The 17810-nt window shown below is 36.3% G+C and overlaps 1 protein-coding gene across 1 annotated transcript in view; it reads left to right on the plus strand.

Moving 5' to 3' along the window:
- TBC1D32 (TBC1 domain family member 32) overlaps positions 1-17810 on the plus strand; it is a 202994-nt gene that overhangs the window by 49352 nt on the left and 135832 nt on the right. The window contains exons 12-16 of the mRNA XM_058566374.1: positions 1492-1582; positions 5108-5248; positions 8017-8109; positions 10085-10227; positions 13748-13875. Of these exons, the coding sequence (XP_058422357.1) occupies positions 1492-1582; positions 5108-5248; positions 8017-8109; positions 10085-10227; positions 13748-13875 (596 nt within the window). The remainder of the gene's footprint in view (positions 1-1491; positions 1583-5107; positions 5249-8016; positions 8110-10084; positions 10228-13747; positions 13876-17810) is intronic.

A 17810-nucleotide genomic window follows, 5' to 3' on the forward strand; every position in this document is an offset into this window, starting at 1 on the left:
GTCACACAAGACTTCACTTAATTCCTCCAGCATCAAATTGTGACAGGTCATATGAAATGTTATCTACTAGGGAAGCTTATTAGAGACTCAGTGACCCCCTCCCTTTTTTTAATTGGGGGTTGATCACTTAGGCACCCTCTGGGTAGCATATACCAGTATTCCACACTCGCAGAAGGAAAGCAGATGTTCAGCATAATCCACATTGTTTGTACAGTTTAGGTCCAGCGAACCCCTCTTCTCAGTTCTTGAAATGGTGGGAATTCTCCTGAAATCCAAGTTCCCAGATGCTAGTCAAGGCCCAACCTTGTAAGCAGGCCTTTCCAATAACAGAAGTCCTGCCATGTTAACTCTTTTCTGCATGAAACGGAGGCCATAAGAATGAATGAGACTGGGAACTCCATCAATTCCTTGACACCACAATTATGAACTTGCCTCTATCCACACACCCTTCCTCTTTTTTTCCTGTCTAAAGCTTAATCCTTCCTTCCACTTAGGTCCTGGCTGCTCCTGCTCTTGGACACGTGTTTTTCTGTCAACTGTCATCTTTCCCTCCTGCATAGTCAAACTCTTCCTCTCTCCTGGCTTCCTCCAATAACATTTAAGCATGACCATGTCCTTCCAACCTGAAAAAGAATTCATTCTTGACTCTAAGTCTATGTTTTGCTCTATTTTTCTCTCTTCTTCACAGCCAGACTTCCTGAAAATGAGAATTACACTGGCTGCCTTTACTTTTTCAGTTCTATTCCTTTTCACTGTAGTCTGATTTTATTCCCCAAACTTGCCTGAAACTGATCTTTTCAAGGTCACCAAAAACCTCCTTATTAATAAATCTAGCAATTATCACTCCTTATCTCACTGGTGGCTTCTATTTTATTTGAGAATTAGAATGAGAGGGTATCTACGGGAAGTAAGTGTGTGCAGAGGAAGGGGGAGAAGACTTGAAATCTCTGCTTGTGGAGAATGGGGAAGGAGGTAGAATGGAGACTCATTGGAGAGTCACTGGGTACAGTAGAAGTTGGAGATCGTTTTTTATTGTGACTGTTTGAATTATGAGATTTTTCTTTCAGGTTTCAGCAATTCTGGTATCTGGGATGGTAATGAAGGCTTGATCCAGTTCCTATATTGCTGGCTAGGTAGGAAGAAAAGACTCTAAGGCAAGGGAACTGGGGATGTTGGCAAGAGTTTTTAAAGTCATGGCCAGAGTTTTTGCATTTTCACTATAAAATGTAAAGTACGTGTCTCTTATCGACTTTTGACACCAACATCATAGCAATGTTTGTTGGTCCACAAATATTTTTAGTGTTTCCCAGAATGATGCCATAGTTATAGTGTTACCAGGGAGACTGAACGTCAGTGGCCTGGAAAGGTACTATTCTAAATGTTTTTCTTAAATGTTTTCCCAGCCTATTTTTATGGCCTTGACAAACTTCTTTTAATACATGGACTTGTGGGCTGTGAACTTCTGGAATTAATAAGTTATTATTTTAATAGATAACTGCAGCAGTTCAGCAGTGTGTTCAGTACTTTGAATTGTGTGAGACCATGAAAGCCGATAAGATTTTGGGACATTCAAAGCCTTGTGGTAAGTATTATTTTCCATTACATACTTTCAAAAATGGTAAATTTTATTAATAAAAATAGCTTAGTAATAGCTTATTTTAAAATATTTGTTAATAGTGTGGTAAATTAGGTTACTTTTGCTAATGTAGAAAATATTTTCCACAAGTTTAAGATACAACATAATGATGATTTTTTGTAACAGATCTACATTTGAAATTACTGTATCATTATACTGATTCTTACCATGTGCAATGCTTCAGTTTGTACAAGGGTATATGTCCTGGTCTGTTACACTGCAATAGTGTGCTGTTCATTCTTTCCCCTTCTAGTGTATCAGTCGTTTATACATTTTAGTTGGAGGAAAATTTTTATAAAGTACTGTTTTATTATTGGACACCCCTCCCCACCTTGTGATTCCTCTCTGCTTATCCTCAGTCTGAGCTAAAATATCCTAGATGATTCATGATCTGGCCCTATTCTCTTTGTCCAGTCTCATGTCTAGTTATTGATTAAAGTGACTCTTCTCTTAGGTTCTTCTGCATACCAATGCCTATCGACCTTTGTTATTCCTACTCCTACTGCCCCTATCTATAATCCCCTATACCAATATATATCTTACTTGTTGTGAAAGAATAAACTTTATTTTAAATTTTTCAAGAAGTCTTCTCTGCCTATTCTGAATTTTTATTGCTCTTTTGCTTACATCACACAACTTTCCATGTGAATTTGATATCTTTTATCATTCTGTTATTTTATGTTACTTCTCTAACCAAATAGTAAGTTCTTTGAGAATATGAAGATATCCTATAATTTTCTTTATCCCTGGGTAAATTCTTTATCTAACTCAAGCAAGAAAAATGGTCAAAGACCAATAACAGGTTTCAAAAGGCAAATTTTGTAGTGGAGGAGACAGTACAGAAACCAGAACTATTCTTCAAGAGAAAGAAAAGGAAAAGGATTCATACGTTTGTGTAAGTTATGTCATTTGTAAGTTCATAGATTTTTCTAATTTCTAATGTTAAAACCTTATATCTAGCTTTTTTTTGCCCTACCGCTCTGCCAGCTCTTCATGGCTTTGGTTTCTTCCCCATCTAGTGAAGACCTCGGGGGACTTCACTGTGTTCTTTTGACATTTCTTTCAGAATTCTTGCTCTTTTCTCTTTCAGTTTTCTGCCTGCAGTTCCTCAGCTTTAGATCGTTTCAGTCTTCCATCTTCTCTGGTCCTCAGGAAACTGAGCAGAGAGCGTCTGTGATGTAAATCGATAGCGCACATATGTATTTCTCTAACATTAGCTACTCTTTTTGTGTTGCTTTGGAATCCTCTTAGCTGTTCTTTCTCCAATGTTCCATCTATTGCAAGCCCTCACCAGTTTCATTAAGCCCTCTGCCCTGACCCTGCCCACTTTTCTCCCAAGAGGAGACCTCGCATCCTACTTGACTGAGAATAAATGGAACTTTCCAGATATGAATTCTGCAAATTTTCCTGTGTCTTTGCATACGAATGCATGTTTGTATGCCCTTATCAATATCCCCATTCTCTAGGCTACAGTGAGGGGGTATCCTTCTGTTCCAGATTGATCTGTTTGTCTGTTCTTGATTCTGTTCTCATCTGCTGTTTTTTGTTTTGGAACCAGGACATTGCTCCACTTGTTATTGGGTCTCCCTTTCTGTCGGTACCTTCCCCTGCATCCTCTAAACCTACTCATGTATCTTTCCTATGAAAAACTGAGCAAGTTCATATATACCTTACTTCTCTGCTTCCCTTCAGAGAAAAGCTCATCTAAGTATCTACGTACCCCTAGGCCCTATTTCTTTACCTCCTCTTCACTTTTCAACCACAGAAATGAGTCTTCTATCTCTACTGCTCCATGACCTTTCCCTTATCAACTTGCACTCTTTCTTGTCCTCATTTTATAGGAGTTGCCTCTGACCCTTTCTTCTTCTTCTTGGTACCATTCTTTCTTATGTTTCCTCATTCTTGTCTAATAAATTTTCCTTAGTCACTTGAAAGGCTCTTTTCTTTATATGTTTGTACTCAGAAAGGTTTTGCCCTTTGCTCTTCTCTCACCTTAGTCTACGTGTTCTCTATTGGGGAAGCTCATTCACTCTGATGGTTTCAAATATTATATATTTATATGGATATGGTGACTCTGAAATGTTTAAGTTCATACCTCTTTCCTGAATTCTATACCCATGTACTCATATCATACTTGGCGTATAGATCTGGTTGCTACTTAGGTACTTCAATATTAAAATATCAAGAACTGAAATCACTTTCTTTTTCTAGACCTGTTTTTTGTTTTTTCCTTTAGAATTACTTAAATAGAAAAAACTACTATGTATATAGATATATGAGTTAGAAACTTAGGAATTTTCTTATTCTTTGGTCCACATGTAATCCTGTCTAAGGCATATTGATTTCATTTCCTTAAACATTTATTTTTATCTGTCTACTCTTCTCCGTTCTGTTGGCTGATGCTTTTGTTCATGATTTTTTTTTTAATAATTTTATTTATTTATTTATTTTTACCCCAAAGCCCCAGTAGATAGTTGTATGTCATAGCTGCACATCCTTCTAGTTGCTGCATGTGGGACGCGGCCTCAGCATGGCCGGAGAAGCGGTGCGTCGGTGCGCGCCCGGGATCTGAACCCCGGGTTGCCAGCAGCGGAGCGCGTGCACTCAACTGCTAAGCCACGGGGCCGGCCCTCATGATTTTTTTAATAAGTCTTATTTCATGCCTTGACCTTCTTCCATCTACCTTTTACGCTGTCATCAGTTTTCCATGTGCATATTTGACCATTACTTTCCTGCTTAAAACCCTGTGTCATCCCAATTACATCCACAATAAAGCCCACATTCCTTCTGCAGCTAAGGCCTCTGTGATCTGCCCCTGCTGCCCTGCAGCCTCTTGTCTCTCCTGCTTGTTCTCCCCCTGCCCTGGTCATACCAGACTATTTGCCATACTGTGGATTGGAAGCCCAGTTTCATGCTTTTTATTGGTTTTTGATACCAGCAAATAGTTCAGGGTCTTGTGTAAAACAGGTACTCAGTAGATCTTGAATGTACAGATGAATGAGTGAATGAATTACATATATTGAAAGGTGTCTATATATTAGAGATTCTAATTTGATTTGCTAACATAGTTATAAATATGTTCTTTTGTAGTATTGACTTTTAATTGATAGAATTAAACAGCGACTAATGTTTTCTATTGCCTTTCTCCCTCCCTTGACTTACTCTTGAAGTCCCTCTTGATGACAGATAACTGACAATCTTATGGTATTTGTTTTAGAATGAACACTGTATGCATGTTACACTTTTCTGGTTTGTTAAATTTTGTAATGAATGCTTTCCCCCAGAGATTTAGCTGTTATAGGATCTTAGGAAACAGTAAAAATAATAATAATAATAATTTTTTTTTTTAATTTACAGCAAGTGTTTCCATTATAGACAGCAACCTTGTTTAACGTTCAAGAAGGGAATGAAGACAGGTACTATAAAATACAATGGCATTAAAATAAATGTAATTGTTTGCTTTTCTTTAAGGGAACAAACAGAAAACTTTCTACTACTCAGGACAAGAATTACAATATATTTATTTCATTCACTCACTGTGCCTTTTAGGAAGATTATTGATCTACACACAAGGAAGAAAACTATTTCCTATAAAGCTGAAGAATAGAAAAGGTAAGAGTAATTAGGAGAGATGAATATGTTCAGATATGGTAACATTTATATGCTACAGATTATTAAAATTTGGAGATTTTGCATGTCCCTTCTAGGGTACTTAGTGGCATACCTTTTAGTCTCTTGGTGGCTTTTACACCTTGAAGTGTTACCTTTTTTTCTTTTTTAGTATGCACTTTTTCCTACTATTTCTATTCATCCAGCCTTTCATGCTTTCCTTATTTCTCTCTGCCTTTCAAAATCCTAGACTGAAGGATCCAGTTCTGGATTGAGAACTAGAAGACCTCATTTAAGTTCTGGTTCTCCTATAAACTAGCTGTAACTTTTTGGGCAAATCATTTAACCGTTATTTCAGTTTCTTTACCTGTAAAAAAGGATAATGGTATCAGTGATGCTGGGCTCATAGAATTTTGTGATGATCATAGAGATGAGGTTTGAGAATACTGTTTTATAACCGCAAAATGCTGTACCATTTGGTATGTTACTATGTTATTGTTACCCTAAGTCTCATTTTTAAAGTTTTCCCCTCAAACTTCAGCACGTGCCGTTAGTTATCTCCCTTACCTGCCTTAAAACTTTAAGTGTAGGTGGCCTGCCCTGTGGCGTATCAGTTAAGTGCACGCGCTCCGCTGCGGTGGCCTGGGGCCCGGATCCCGGGTGCGCACCGATGCACCGCTTGTCATGCCATGCTGTGGCAGCATCCCATATAAAGTGGAGGAAGGTGGGCACAGATGTTAGCCCAGGGCCAGTCTTCCTCAGCAAAAAGAGGAGGATTGGCATGGATGTTAGCTCAGGGCTGATCTTCCTCACACACACACAAAAAATCTTTAAGTCTGTACTAGAAATACAGTATAGAGAGATCAACAAACTTTTTCTGTAAAGTGCCAGATAGTAAGTATTTTGGGTTTTGTGGGCCACATACTATCTCTGTTGCATATTATGTGTGTGTGTGTGTGTGTGTGTGTGTGTGCCTGTGTATGTGTATGTGCTCATGTGCAAAAAAGAGTTATCACAGCAGACCTGAGACTGCTATCCCTAGAAAGACCTGCTTGCAAGGTTGGACCTTGGCTGGCACCTGGGAACTTGGATTTCTCAGTATTCCCAGAACTGATGAGACTGGCTCACTGTGCCTAAACTGTTTGTGCACACAGTGTGATTTATGCTGAGTACCCGCTTTCCTTCTGGGAGTCTGGAATCCTGGTGTGTGCTAGATGCTTACGTGTCAGCCCTCAATAAAAACTGAGTCTCTAATGAGTTTCCTCGGTACACAACGTTTCACACGTTGTCACAGCTGGTTGCTGGAAGAATTGAGTATAATCTTCGTGGCTGCACTGGGAGAGGACCCTTGGATACTCGTTATCTGGTTTGCTTCGGCTTCACCCTGTGCAGTTTCTCCCTTTGGTTTTGCTTTGTATCCTTTTGTTACCATAAATCATAGCTGGGAGTACAACTATACATTGAATCCTGTGAGTCCTCCTAGTGAGTCATTCAATCTTGGCATGGTTTTGGGGACCCCTGACACATTTGACACACCTTTTAAAAATGTAAAAAAAAAAATTCTTAGCTTGCAAGCCTTACAAAATTATGCCATAATGACTATAGTTTGCCAATCCTGTTATGGAGTATCTTCATTTTGAATACTTTTTTTCTACTGTTTTCTGGTTATTTTACTTAAATCTTTTCTCCTCAGTTAGGCTGATTGTGAGCTCCTTGAGAAAAGAAACTGTTTTATTTACTTCTCTTGTATTTCCCATGATAGCGTAATTCAGGCATAATGCATACTCAGGAGAGCACTGACTTTCAAGAAAAAAGCTGCCATTTTACAGGATGTTGTTGAACTTTACAGAAATAGAAAGATGAATATATACTTGTGATGTTATTGAAGATATTCCACTGAAGTTTATGTCTATCATCTGTAATTTAGCACTTTATATTGACATCTAACATGTACATCTTGGCCTATCAAATGTCACAGATCATCTCAAAATGCATAGTTGAGAGATCTCTTCTACTGTATTAGCACAGGTGAACGTTTACCTTAAGTTTCACGTGTGCTTTCACAAGCATCTTGATGTGAAGAGTCTACAGCAGGGGTTGCTAAACTATAGCCCATGGGCCAGATTGGGTCTACTGTTCTGTATGGCTTGTGAGCTAAGAATAGTTTTTATATTCTTAAATTATTGGAAAAATTAAAAGAAGAATATTTTGTGACACACGAACTATATAAAATTCAAATTTTGATGCACAAAAAGTCTTATTGGAAAACAGCCACACGTTCATTTGCGTATTGTCCGTGGCTGCCTTAGCGCTACATCAGAATTGAGTATTTGTGACAGAAGTTGTTTGGCCACAAACCTAAAGTGTTTACTATTTGGTCCAAAAAAAGTTTGCTGACCCCTGTTCTACAGTGCTATATAGATAAGTCAGCTGAACCAACACATTAAGCTGAATTTTATTGCTACTAATTGAATAAACTTAAACAGTCCTGATCAGATTCACAGATCTTCCTATGGTGGATTTATATTAAGTGACTGGTTCAAAATAAATGGTAAAACTGTACCTTCACATAGCACCCGCTGTATCACGGGCCTTGCCGTCTTTTACCTTGCCATGCCTAATTTGTTCTTCTGGAGCCTTCTGTCTTATCTCCCTGATTATGCCATAGTCTCTGTGAAAACTCAGAATAGGAGGATGGAGTCTCAGTGAAATTTTTCTAAGTTGTAAGAGTGTGCTAGAAAATAATCTTTTTTCCTTTTTCCTTTTTGAAGATTCTATATCCCTTACAGATCTTCTGGTTCTGTTTACCCAGCTTATCTATTACTCACCAAGTTGTCCAAGGATGACATCAGCAGCACATTTAGGTAATTCTGCTTCTATTTTAAATAGAGAAATAGAATATTTAAATATTTTTAGGTATTTTCTATCATCTAGATGTTTTGAGTGACTGACCTAGTTTAGTAAGGAGGTTTCATAAGATGCAGTATTATTCATAACAAATTACATTGGTCCTGGAAGTAAGCCATGAAATTTAATTTTGTTCATTGATGTTTTAAGATGTTCCTAATCTACTACATTTTTATTTAGAATCAATCTTGCTGAGAATATTAATGTTGTTCTTTATTGAGATCAAGATGCTCTTAAGAAATGATATTAAGGGAAGTTTGATTGATAGGTACTAATGTGTTCTTTCTTGCTATTTTTTATCCTTTATACTTTCCTGGCTGTTTTGATCAGCTTGCTTATTTCAGCTCATATCCAGAACTTCAGGATCTTCTCTTATGAAAGGATAAAGAAAAAAAACTGCATATTTTCCAGTAAAATGCCTTTTAGTCTTTAGCTATTGACTGGCTTATAAAAAGTATTTTAAAATATTAACATTTAAAGGATAACATTTTTTTTCTTTTAATATCAATGAAAGTTTCCAAAGTAAAACACTTTAATAACAAAATATCTCCATAATCTATAGACTCACAGTATTCTAAACCTGGAAGTTACTCTAGAAATGCTGGCACAGATTCTGAGAGGGACTCAAGTGAATCAAAGAAAAAAATAGTTTGGGCCGTATATTAGTGCTATAATACATCTATCAACTGGTAGGTTTTGTCTGTGCAATTATAATAGCTTATTCCTCCCAACAATGGCTCTCTGACTTCTTTCTACCTTTACAGCATTTACATGTATAAAGTACTAGGTTAAGTCCCCCTGCTATATGTTCCTACAACAGATTGTGCTTACTTTAAGATAAAAATTTTCCTTCTTTGTTATAATTACTTGTTAATGTCTTGGTTTACCATCTAGTGAACTGTTTTGTGGTCTGTCTTACTTCTATCTACAGTGCCTAGCACAGTGACTGGCACATAGTAGGCCCTCAAAAATAGTAGCTAATTGGATGAACGAATGACCATATGCTCATCAGTAGTATCTCTCATTGCAAACAGGGTTTCTCATCTGGAGCTGGTTGAAAAAAATCACTTACCTTTCCTTTTGTGTTTTCTTTTTGTCAAGTATTAACTTGAAGTCAGTGTGTTCGTAGAGTATAGAATATTGTAATATAAATTAAGAACTTTGGTGTTACTTTAGTATTGTATCCTACTAGGGCAGCCTTACACAGCTAACTTTTAGTTCCTTAGTTTCTTCACACAAAACACTATTTTGTGAGTATAGTAGGAGATCAAATAATCTGAAAATACATTAATTTATAAAACTACAAATATCATACTTATTTTAGTGGCTATTCCCTGTGTTATATTTATGTGTATTTGTGTTTTCCTATATATATTTTAAAAGAAAATTTTAAAAATACTCATTCATTTCGCTGGTTTTATGGTAACGCAAGGAGTATAGTAGTTTCCAAAAAGTTTCTCTTCTTCTCTGCCTTCTTTTTGGCCATTTTGTCTTAATGACTCTAATTTTCTACCTGGCTCAACACCTGAATACATTTTTTAAGAAAAAGAATAAGTCATTAAGAAAAAGAATAAGGGATACAAGTAAGTGTTTGCTGGAGAAAAGTTGTAAGTTTGCTTCAAACCTCATCCTCACTGTCAAGCAATGATTTAATGTCAAACATCGTATGTTGCTGTCTTTGCCATTCATATTTGTTATTTATTCACTTCTTATTAGCTTGAAGATATGTTAAGCTAATGGATAACCACTTAAGCTTCAGGTTATAGTTTGGTAATACATCATCCTTTAGGCATTGAATTGTGTGATTTTTTTAAACTATTTAACCTTGATGTTGAACTTTTTGGAACAGCAATAGCTAACCTATAAATAAAAGACATATTAAGTACTTAATGTTTAAAGTTTTAAATTTTAGAACTACTTTTTGTTTATCAGAGAATTACTCCCCTGCAAGTATGGTGACTGAAGTTCTACGGATACTCTGTGATCAAAAAGAATGTGCGATTGAATGCTTATATAACAACACTGTGATTGAGGCACTTCTACAGCCTATTCATAGTTTAATCAAAGGAACTAAGGTTGGTATTTGCTAGAAAAAAAGTCTCTTGATTGGGTGTTAGTGAATATTCAATGGGACTTTATTTCTAAATTTGATATATTTGAACTATTATACCATCTTCCACATGTGAATGTATTTTATGCTGACAGATTTTTATTTATTAAATCATAGTTTATGCAATCAGTTGATTGATTAGTCATAAGGTAGGGGAAAAAGTACATATAACACGGTAAAATTTTTTCTGGTCAGGCTTAGACCTGCCGATTGTAAAGACTGAGAATCATTGTTCTATTAAGCTGTTTTTCTTGCAAATCCAATAAATCTTGTGACTGTTTTGTTATTTGTTTTAATGACAATTTTATAGCCTTTGGAGATATGATTATTTTTCTGAAGAGCCAGCTCTGTTTTATATGAAGAAGAGCTAGTATTACTTTAGGAAAAAAGCTTATAGACATCCCAATTCTGAACATATGTATGTCTCTTTACAGTTTATACAATATATTTCCTTACATTATATAATTTAATCCTCACAACTGAGGCTGAAAGGAGTGATCTGCTCAAGGTCAGACATTGAACAGGTGGCCAAGTTGGCACCACTACTGGTACTGCCGTCTATCTAGTGTATCCCTCCACTTCTATGACTTAGGCTTCTGGGGAATGACTGAAAGCTTGTCAGTAGGCTAAAGGTTTTTGCCTTTCCATGTCTGTGTTTTGTAGTGTTTTTATTGGTTTCCTCTCCTTCCTACGCCCACCCCTCGGTGCACTGGGCAACTGCTTACCATACTTATATTCATTATTCATTGCTCATTCAGAAAACATTAAGCTTTTACATCAATGTGGTACAAAGTATGGAATTCTGGGAAATTAAGGGGATATAATAAATTATTTTGATGATCGTACAGTCAACCTTGGGAAAACAAAATAAGCAGAAAAGAAACAGAATTTATAATGCAGCTTAATATAATAGAATGCCATAATATAAATAGTATTGTGAAATATAGACCATATGCTAGAGCTTGAGAAATGTGCTCTTGGATTTTGTACTCTAGTTATTATTTGTACTTTGCTTTCATGTATCTGCAACTTTTTATTTTCTTTTGTCATCTTTCCTGTACCCGTAAATGTGTCTCAGTCTGTCTCATAGCTGGGATGGGAGGAGCTCTTGATTGTCCAATGCACATTTTTAGCTACCACCTAACATCTGATCTTTTTAATGATAAACTTTTAATTATGGAAGGCTGCCATTGTTGTCTTAGCTCCCTCTCTTCCTAGTCATTTTTCAAATCATAGCATTATGGTCTTGCCTCCATCACATCACGAATGCTGCTTTAATTGCTGTTATCCATAACTTCTAAACATCTAACTAGTGACCGATTTTCAGACCATTATTTACCTGATTGTTAAACGCAGTAGACAACTTCTGAAGTTTTTACTTGGCTTTTCTAAAATCACTCTATTTTTTTCCCCTCCATTTCTAACCATTCTGTAACCTCTGAGGGCTCCCCTTCCGGGTCCCTACTGTCTTCAGTGATTCAGGACCTGGTTCACTTTCTTTTCTCTCAGTACACTTTTCCTGGATGGTCTCTTCCAGTCCCGTGGGTGAGATGTAGAGTTAACTTCTCAATTTAGAGCTCTTCAGCTTCAGATTTGTCTTGAGCTGCCTGCTGACCGCCTTTTCGAGTTATTCCATGAGCAAGTCAAACTCAACATTTTCAGAACAGTAGTATTTTTCCGCCACTGCCCCACTTCCTCAAGCTTGCTCTCATTTCCCCGTGTGCTGAGTAGGACTGCTGTAAATCTAGACTGCTTCCTCATTCTCTTCATGCAATTTGTAATGAAGACCTATAGATTTGTTTTCCTATGTATCTCTAAAATCCATGTATTTCTCTTAATCCCCACTACTACTGCTTTCGTTTAAGCCCTGATAATTCCTTGCTTGGAATATTGAATAATTTCCTTGGTTTTTTTTCCAGTCTTTCACCTTTCTAGCCTATCCTCTGTATTGCCACTAAGGCTGTAACAATACTTTCCTGCTTGTTGCTTGCTAGATTTCAAACTTTTAAACTAGATTTTTGCCAAGTTTTCTGTTTTCTTGTGTCCTACCTGTTTTCTCCCCTATATATTCCAGTTATAACAGATCATTTGCATTTTCTAAACAAGTTTGATATTTCCCTATATTTGCATACTTTTCCTTCACCCTGGAAAGTCTTAAACTTGGTCTACATGAAAAATTCCTCTCTTCAGACCATAGTTTATCTCTGAAATTTTCTCCCAATTCTCCCTAGCAAAGTTAGATGTTTCTTTTTCTATATTCCCATGTTATGTACTTGTGTAATGTAGCTATATTATGCTGGAATTATTCTTGAGAGTAAGGAACAGCCCTCTGGCACGTAATAGACATTCAGTATGTAACTTAAGACATTCAACCTCACCCATTGAGCCACAACTATATCATCATCTCTGCTGGGTACTTGAAATATAGAAGTGACTGAGATGTTCATTGCTTTTAAGGAGCCTACTCTAATAGGAAAGGCAGACTATTAAATAAAAATATTGAAAATGAGGAGCAGAAAGTTAAAAAAAAATTGTGTGTGTATGTATGAAGGAAGGAAAGTATTCTAGGCAGAGAAGTTGTTTTAAGAATGATATTTAGCATGAAAGTAATATTCTGTCTAATATTATAATGTCTAATATAATTAGGAATTCTTCAGGTGAGTATATCTGACTCATTATTAGTTAAGCTAACCCACTGAATTTATTAGAATGTATTGGTTGCAATGTATAGATATTCAAATTTATTATCGAGAATATGTGCGTTGGCATCCATGCAGGTACAGGTAAATAAATAGGCCCCAGAAAAAAAGCAGGGACTTTAGTAAACTTAGGCTTCTAGATGGGCTACAGCATTAACATGACTCTCTAGTTTTTAGTATTTTCTTTGTACTAATTTGCTATACACTAGCAAAGATATTTTTAGTACTTCCATTTAAAATCAAAAGTAAGGAAATATGATTGGTTTAGCCTATGTTCTCTCAATAGGTGACATCATTGGCTATTGGTTGGCCATGAATTGGCTGTCTTTAGTCAGACCTACAACTCATGACCTGTTCAGTTGTAGGAAGGGATGGTATCCCTTAGAAAGGATGGTGGTGTGTTAGGTACCATGTGTAATAAAATTAGATTGGGTTTACAAGAACCCAGTGAGTGAGAAGTAAAGGGCAAAGTGGAAATAGAGGAGCTACTCCATTTGTCAACCAGAACTTATATAAAACTGCAATAGAAGCAGCAATTCTCCCAGCTGTCTTAATAAAAAATAACTGGTTTGGGTAAAAATTCTGTATGTATTTGCCTCACCAACCGTGCTGGTAACAATATAATCTAATGACACGTTTAATGCAGACATATTATTTAACAACCAAACAATCACTAACTTTCATTTTGTTGTGATAATATAACTTTATTAGACTGCACTGCCACCCTAGAATTTTAGTCTGTGATATGTTAGCATGTCATAAAATTGTTATATTTTTAATGTATAGGCTGTTCCAAATTACTCTGAAACAGCTTTGATTCATATAGCTGATATTTTGGCAAGAATTGCATCTGTAGAAGAAGGACTTAACTTACTTCTTTATGGAGAAATTATGAACTCTTCTGAAGAAAAAAGGTATGTATCTATATTTTAAATAATTTGTGGAATTTTTAGCATACAGTAGTCCCCCCTTATCTGCGGGGGATACGTTCCAAGACTCCCAGTGGATACCTGAAACCACGGATAGTACTGAACCTTACATGTACTATATTTTTTCCTATACATACATACCTATGATAAAGTTTAACTTATAAATTAGGCTCAGTAGGAGACTAATGGTGCTTTGGGGCCATTATTAAGTAAAATAAGGGTTACTTGACTATAAGCACTGCGATACAGTGACAGTATCTGATAACCAAGACAACTGAGTGACTAATGGGTGGTATACAGCGTGGATACACTGGACAAAGGGATGATTCATGTCCCGCGTGGGATGGAGTGGAACAGCAAGAGATATTGTCACGCTATGCAGAATGGTGCAACACTCTAAAATATGTTTATTTCTGGAATTTTTCACTTAATATTTTCAGACCGAGGTTGACTATAGGTAACTGAAACCACAGAAGGCAAAACCGTGGATCAGGGGGGACTACTATATTCTCTCAGTCTGATTCAAAGTTTCCAAGATGTCATGCTATATGTTAATAATGAAAATCTGGATAATTATTCTAGATATAGTTAGGTTTCCTGACCATCCCCTAATGACATATCAGATGATCTTCAGAAAGTTGAAGGAGTGACCAACATTACGGACTATGCAGGCAGAGTAGGCCTTGATGTCTATAATTTCAAAATAAGAATAGGAGGATTCACTCTAGATGGGATCTTTTTGCTCCCTCAGACTTTTCTTTTTCTAACTTCTTAAGCCACACGTGATCTTTTCAAGTAAAACCGTACAAAGATGCACAAAGGAAAAGCTAACTACTTTCTCTATCCTTACTCAGTTCCATCTCCTGGCTTAACCATTGGTAACATTTTGATTCTGCTTCTAGACCTTCTCTGCACTTATAACAATGCATGAAACATATATTCATATTCACAGAATTTTTATTTCTGATTTACAAAAATGGTATCATATATATTACTCTGCAATTTTCTTTTTATGTGTAACCGTGAGCATTTTCCTGGGTGAATACAGAATGAGACATCATTTTTAATAGCTCCATATACTTTTTGACTTGACTTTACCATAAGTTATTCAGACTTTTCTCCTGTTAATGGATATCATGTTGTGTGTAGGATTTTGCGTCCATAAATTATACCGCAATAAGTGTTCTTTTCTTTATCCTGTTGTTGTGATGGATTACATTAATTGATTTTTGAGTATTGAACCATACTTGCATACCTAGAATAAATCTCACTTGGTTGTGGTATATAATTCTCTTATGCATTGTTGGATTTGATTTGTTAATATTTGTTGAGGATTTTTGCATATATATTCATGAGAGATATCAGTCTGTATTTTTCGTGTTATCTTTGGCTGGCCTCATAATGAGTTAGAAGTATTCCTTCTGCTTCTGTCTTCTTGAAGAGATTGTAGAGAATTGGTGCAATGTCTTCCTTAAATGTTTGGTAGAATTCACCAGTGAACCTATTTGGGCCTATTTTGGCAAACTGATAATAATTGACTCAATTTCTTTAATGGATATGGGCTTATTCAGATGGTTTATTTCCTCTTGCCTGAGTTTTGGCAGATTGTATCTTTTAAGGAATTGGTCCAGTTAGCAAATTTGTGGGCATAGATTGTTCATAATATTCATTTATTACCCTTTTAATGTCCATGGGATCAGTAGTGATGAGCCCTTTTTCATTTCTGATAGTATTAATAACTTGTGTCTTGTTTTCCTTTAACCTGGCTAGAGGCTTATCAATTTTATTGATCTTTTAAAAAGATTAGTTTTTTTTCCTCTCTATTGATTTCTTGTTTCTCATTTCACTGATTTCTGTTCTAGTTTTTATTTTCTGCTTTCTTTGAAATTAGTTTGTACTTTTTCTAGTTTTCTATGGTGGAAGCTTAGATGATTGATTTTTAGGTCTGTCTTCTTTCTAATATACGCATTCAATGCTATAAATTTCCCTTTAAGCACTTCTTTGGCTGCATCCCACAAATTTTGATAAGTTGTATTTTCATTTTCATTTAGTTCAAAATAGTTTTACACTTCTCAGGAGACTATTTTGGACCTATGTTTTATTTATGGATCTGATAGCATTTTTTGTATGATTTATATTCTTTTCAATATAAGGTGTATTTTATGGCCCAGAATATGGTCTATCTTAGTGAATGGTCTGTGTGAGTTTGAGAGAAATGTGTATTCCAGTGTTGTTGGGTGAAGTATTCTATAGATGTAAATTATATCCAGTTGGTTGATGGTGTTGTTTAGTTCAGCTATGTCGTTCCTGACTATCTTCATTCTGGATCTGTCAATTACTGACAGAGGGGTGTTAATCTCCCACTATATTAGTCAATTTATATCTATTTCTCCTTTCAGTTCTATCAGTTTTTGCTTCACGTATTTTGATGCTGTGAGGCACTTACGCACTAAGGATTGTTATGTCTTCTTGGAAAATTGACCCCTTTATTATGTAATACCCTTCTTTGATGATTTTTCTTGCTGTGAAGTCTGCTCTGCCTGAAATTAATATAGCTACTCCAGCCTTCTTTTGGTTATCAGCATGATGTGTCTTTCTCCATCCCTTTACTTTTAATCTATCTTTGTCCTTATATTTAAAGTGGGCTTCTGTAGACAACATAAACTTGGATCTTGTTTTTTTAATCTACTCTGATAGTCTCTCTTATAATTGATATATTTAGATTGTTGACATTTAGAGTAAATATAGTTGGATTAATATCTACCATATTTGTTACTGTTTTCTATTTGTTGCCCTCATTCTTTCCCTTTTTTGTTTCCACTCTTTTTCTGCCTTCTGTTATTTATTTATTTTTTCCATCATATGTGTGTTTTACTCTGTTTACATCTGGGAACATTTTATCTTTCTGATAATAGTCACACAGAACAAAGGTCTTTGCATGGCTCGCTGTTTAATCTCACAGCAGCTAAGGAGGAGGCCTCTGTGGTCATCTCTATTATATAGAGGGAGACTTTGAGGCTTGGATTTCCTTAACTTTAATTTAGTATAAAGAGGGTGACTTCTTTTTTTCTTATTATTTTCTTTATTTTTGACCTATTTCACACTGATTAAAATTTTTTTCTTTTTTCTGCTTACGAATGTAACACATACTCCTGGCAATGAACAGGAAGGAGGAAGGTAGCAATAGTGACTAAGTTGAGAGGCAGTGTGGAGTGAGGTTAGGCTCTTGAGCTCTGGTTCAGACCACTTGGGTTCACATCCCAGCTCCACCACGCAGTCATTACACTTCTCCATGCCTGAGTTTGCTCACCGGTGAATTAGGGACAATCAACACTACCTGCCTCCCAGTGCTGTTGAAACTTTAAACAGCATCTTACACATGGTAACTTAAGGGTTAGCTTTTAGTGTGCACGCACATGCCTTATAAACAGTGGGCTGGGTGCTGTGCATGATGGTTTCTTCAAAAACCTGACAAGTTTTGTAGAAGGTAAGCTTTCTGAACTCCCACCTGTCTCAGGCAGAGTAAATATTTTCATATTTGGTTGGTAGCTTGGCAGGGTGGAGACTGAAGACGTGATTACATTGTCTTCCTGCCTCCGCCATTGTCAAGTCCGATGTCTGAGTTTCTTCTTTTTCGGGAGCTTTTTTTGCCTCTGAAAGTTTCTAGGACCTGATGTTTCATGAGGGTGTGACTTGCTCTAGGCCTTTTTTTCTTTTCATAGGCATTAGCTGGGCAATTTTAGGCTGAAGACTTGCATCTTCTGACACAGAGGACTTTGCTTCTGTTGTATGTTGGATCCTTTCTCGGCTTCTGCATTCTCTTTCTGGTGCACCTGTGAATTGGGTATTGAATTTCCATGAGTGATCCTCTGGGTCCCTTAGCTTTTCCCTCGTAGTTCTGCTTTTCAGTCTCTTTGTTT

This window comes from Diceros bicornis, chromosome 23 (assembly GCF_020826845.1).
Source record: "Diceros bicornis minor isolate mBicDic1 chromosome 23, mDicBic1.mat.cur, whole genome shotgun sequence".
Classification (NCBI taxonomy): Eukaryota; Metazoa; Chordata; class Mammalia; order Perissodactyla; family Rhinocerotidae; genus Diceros; species Diceros bicornis.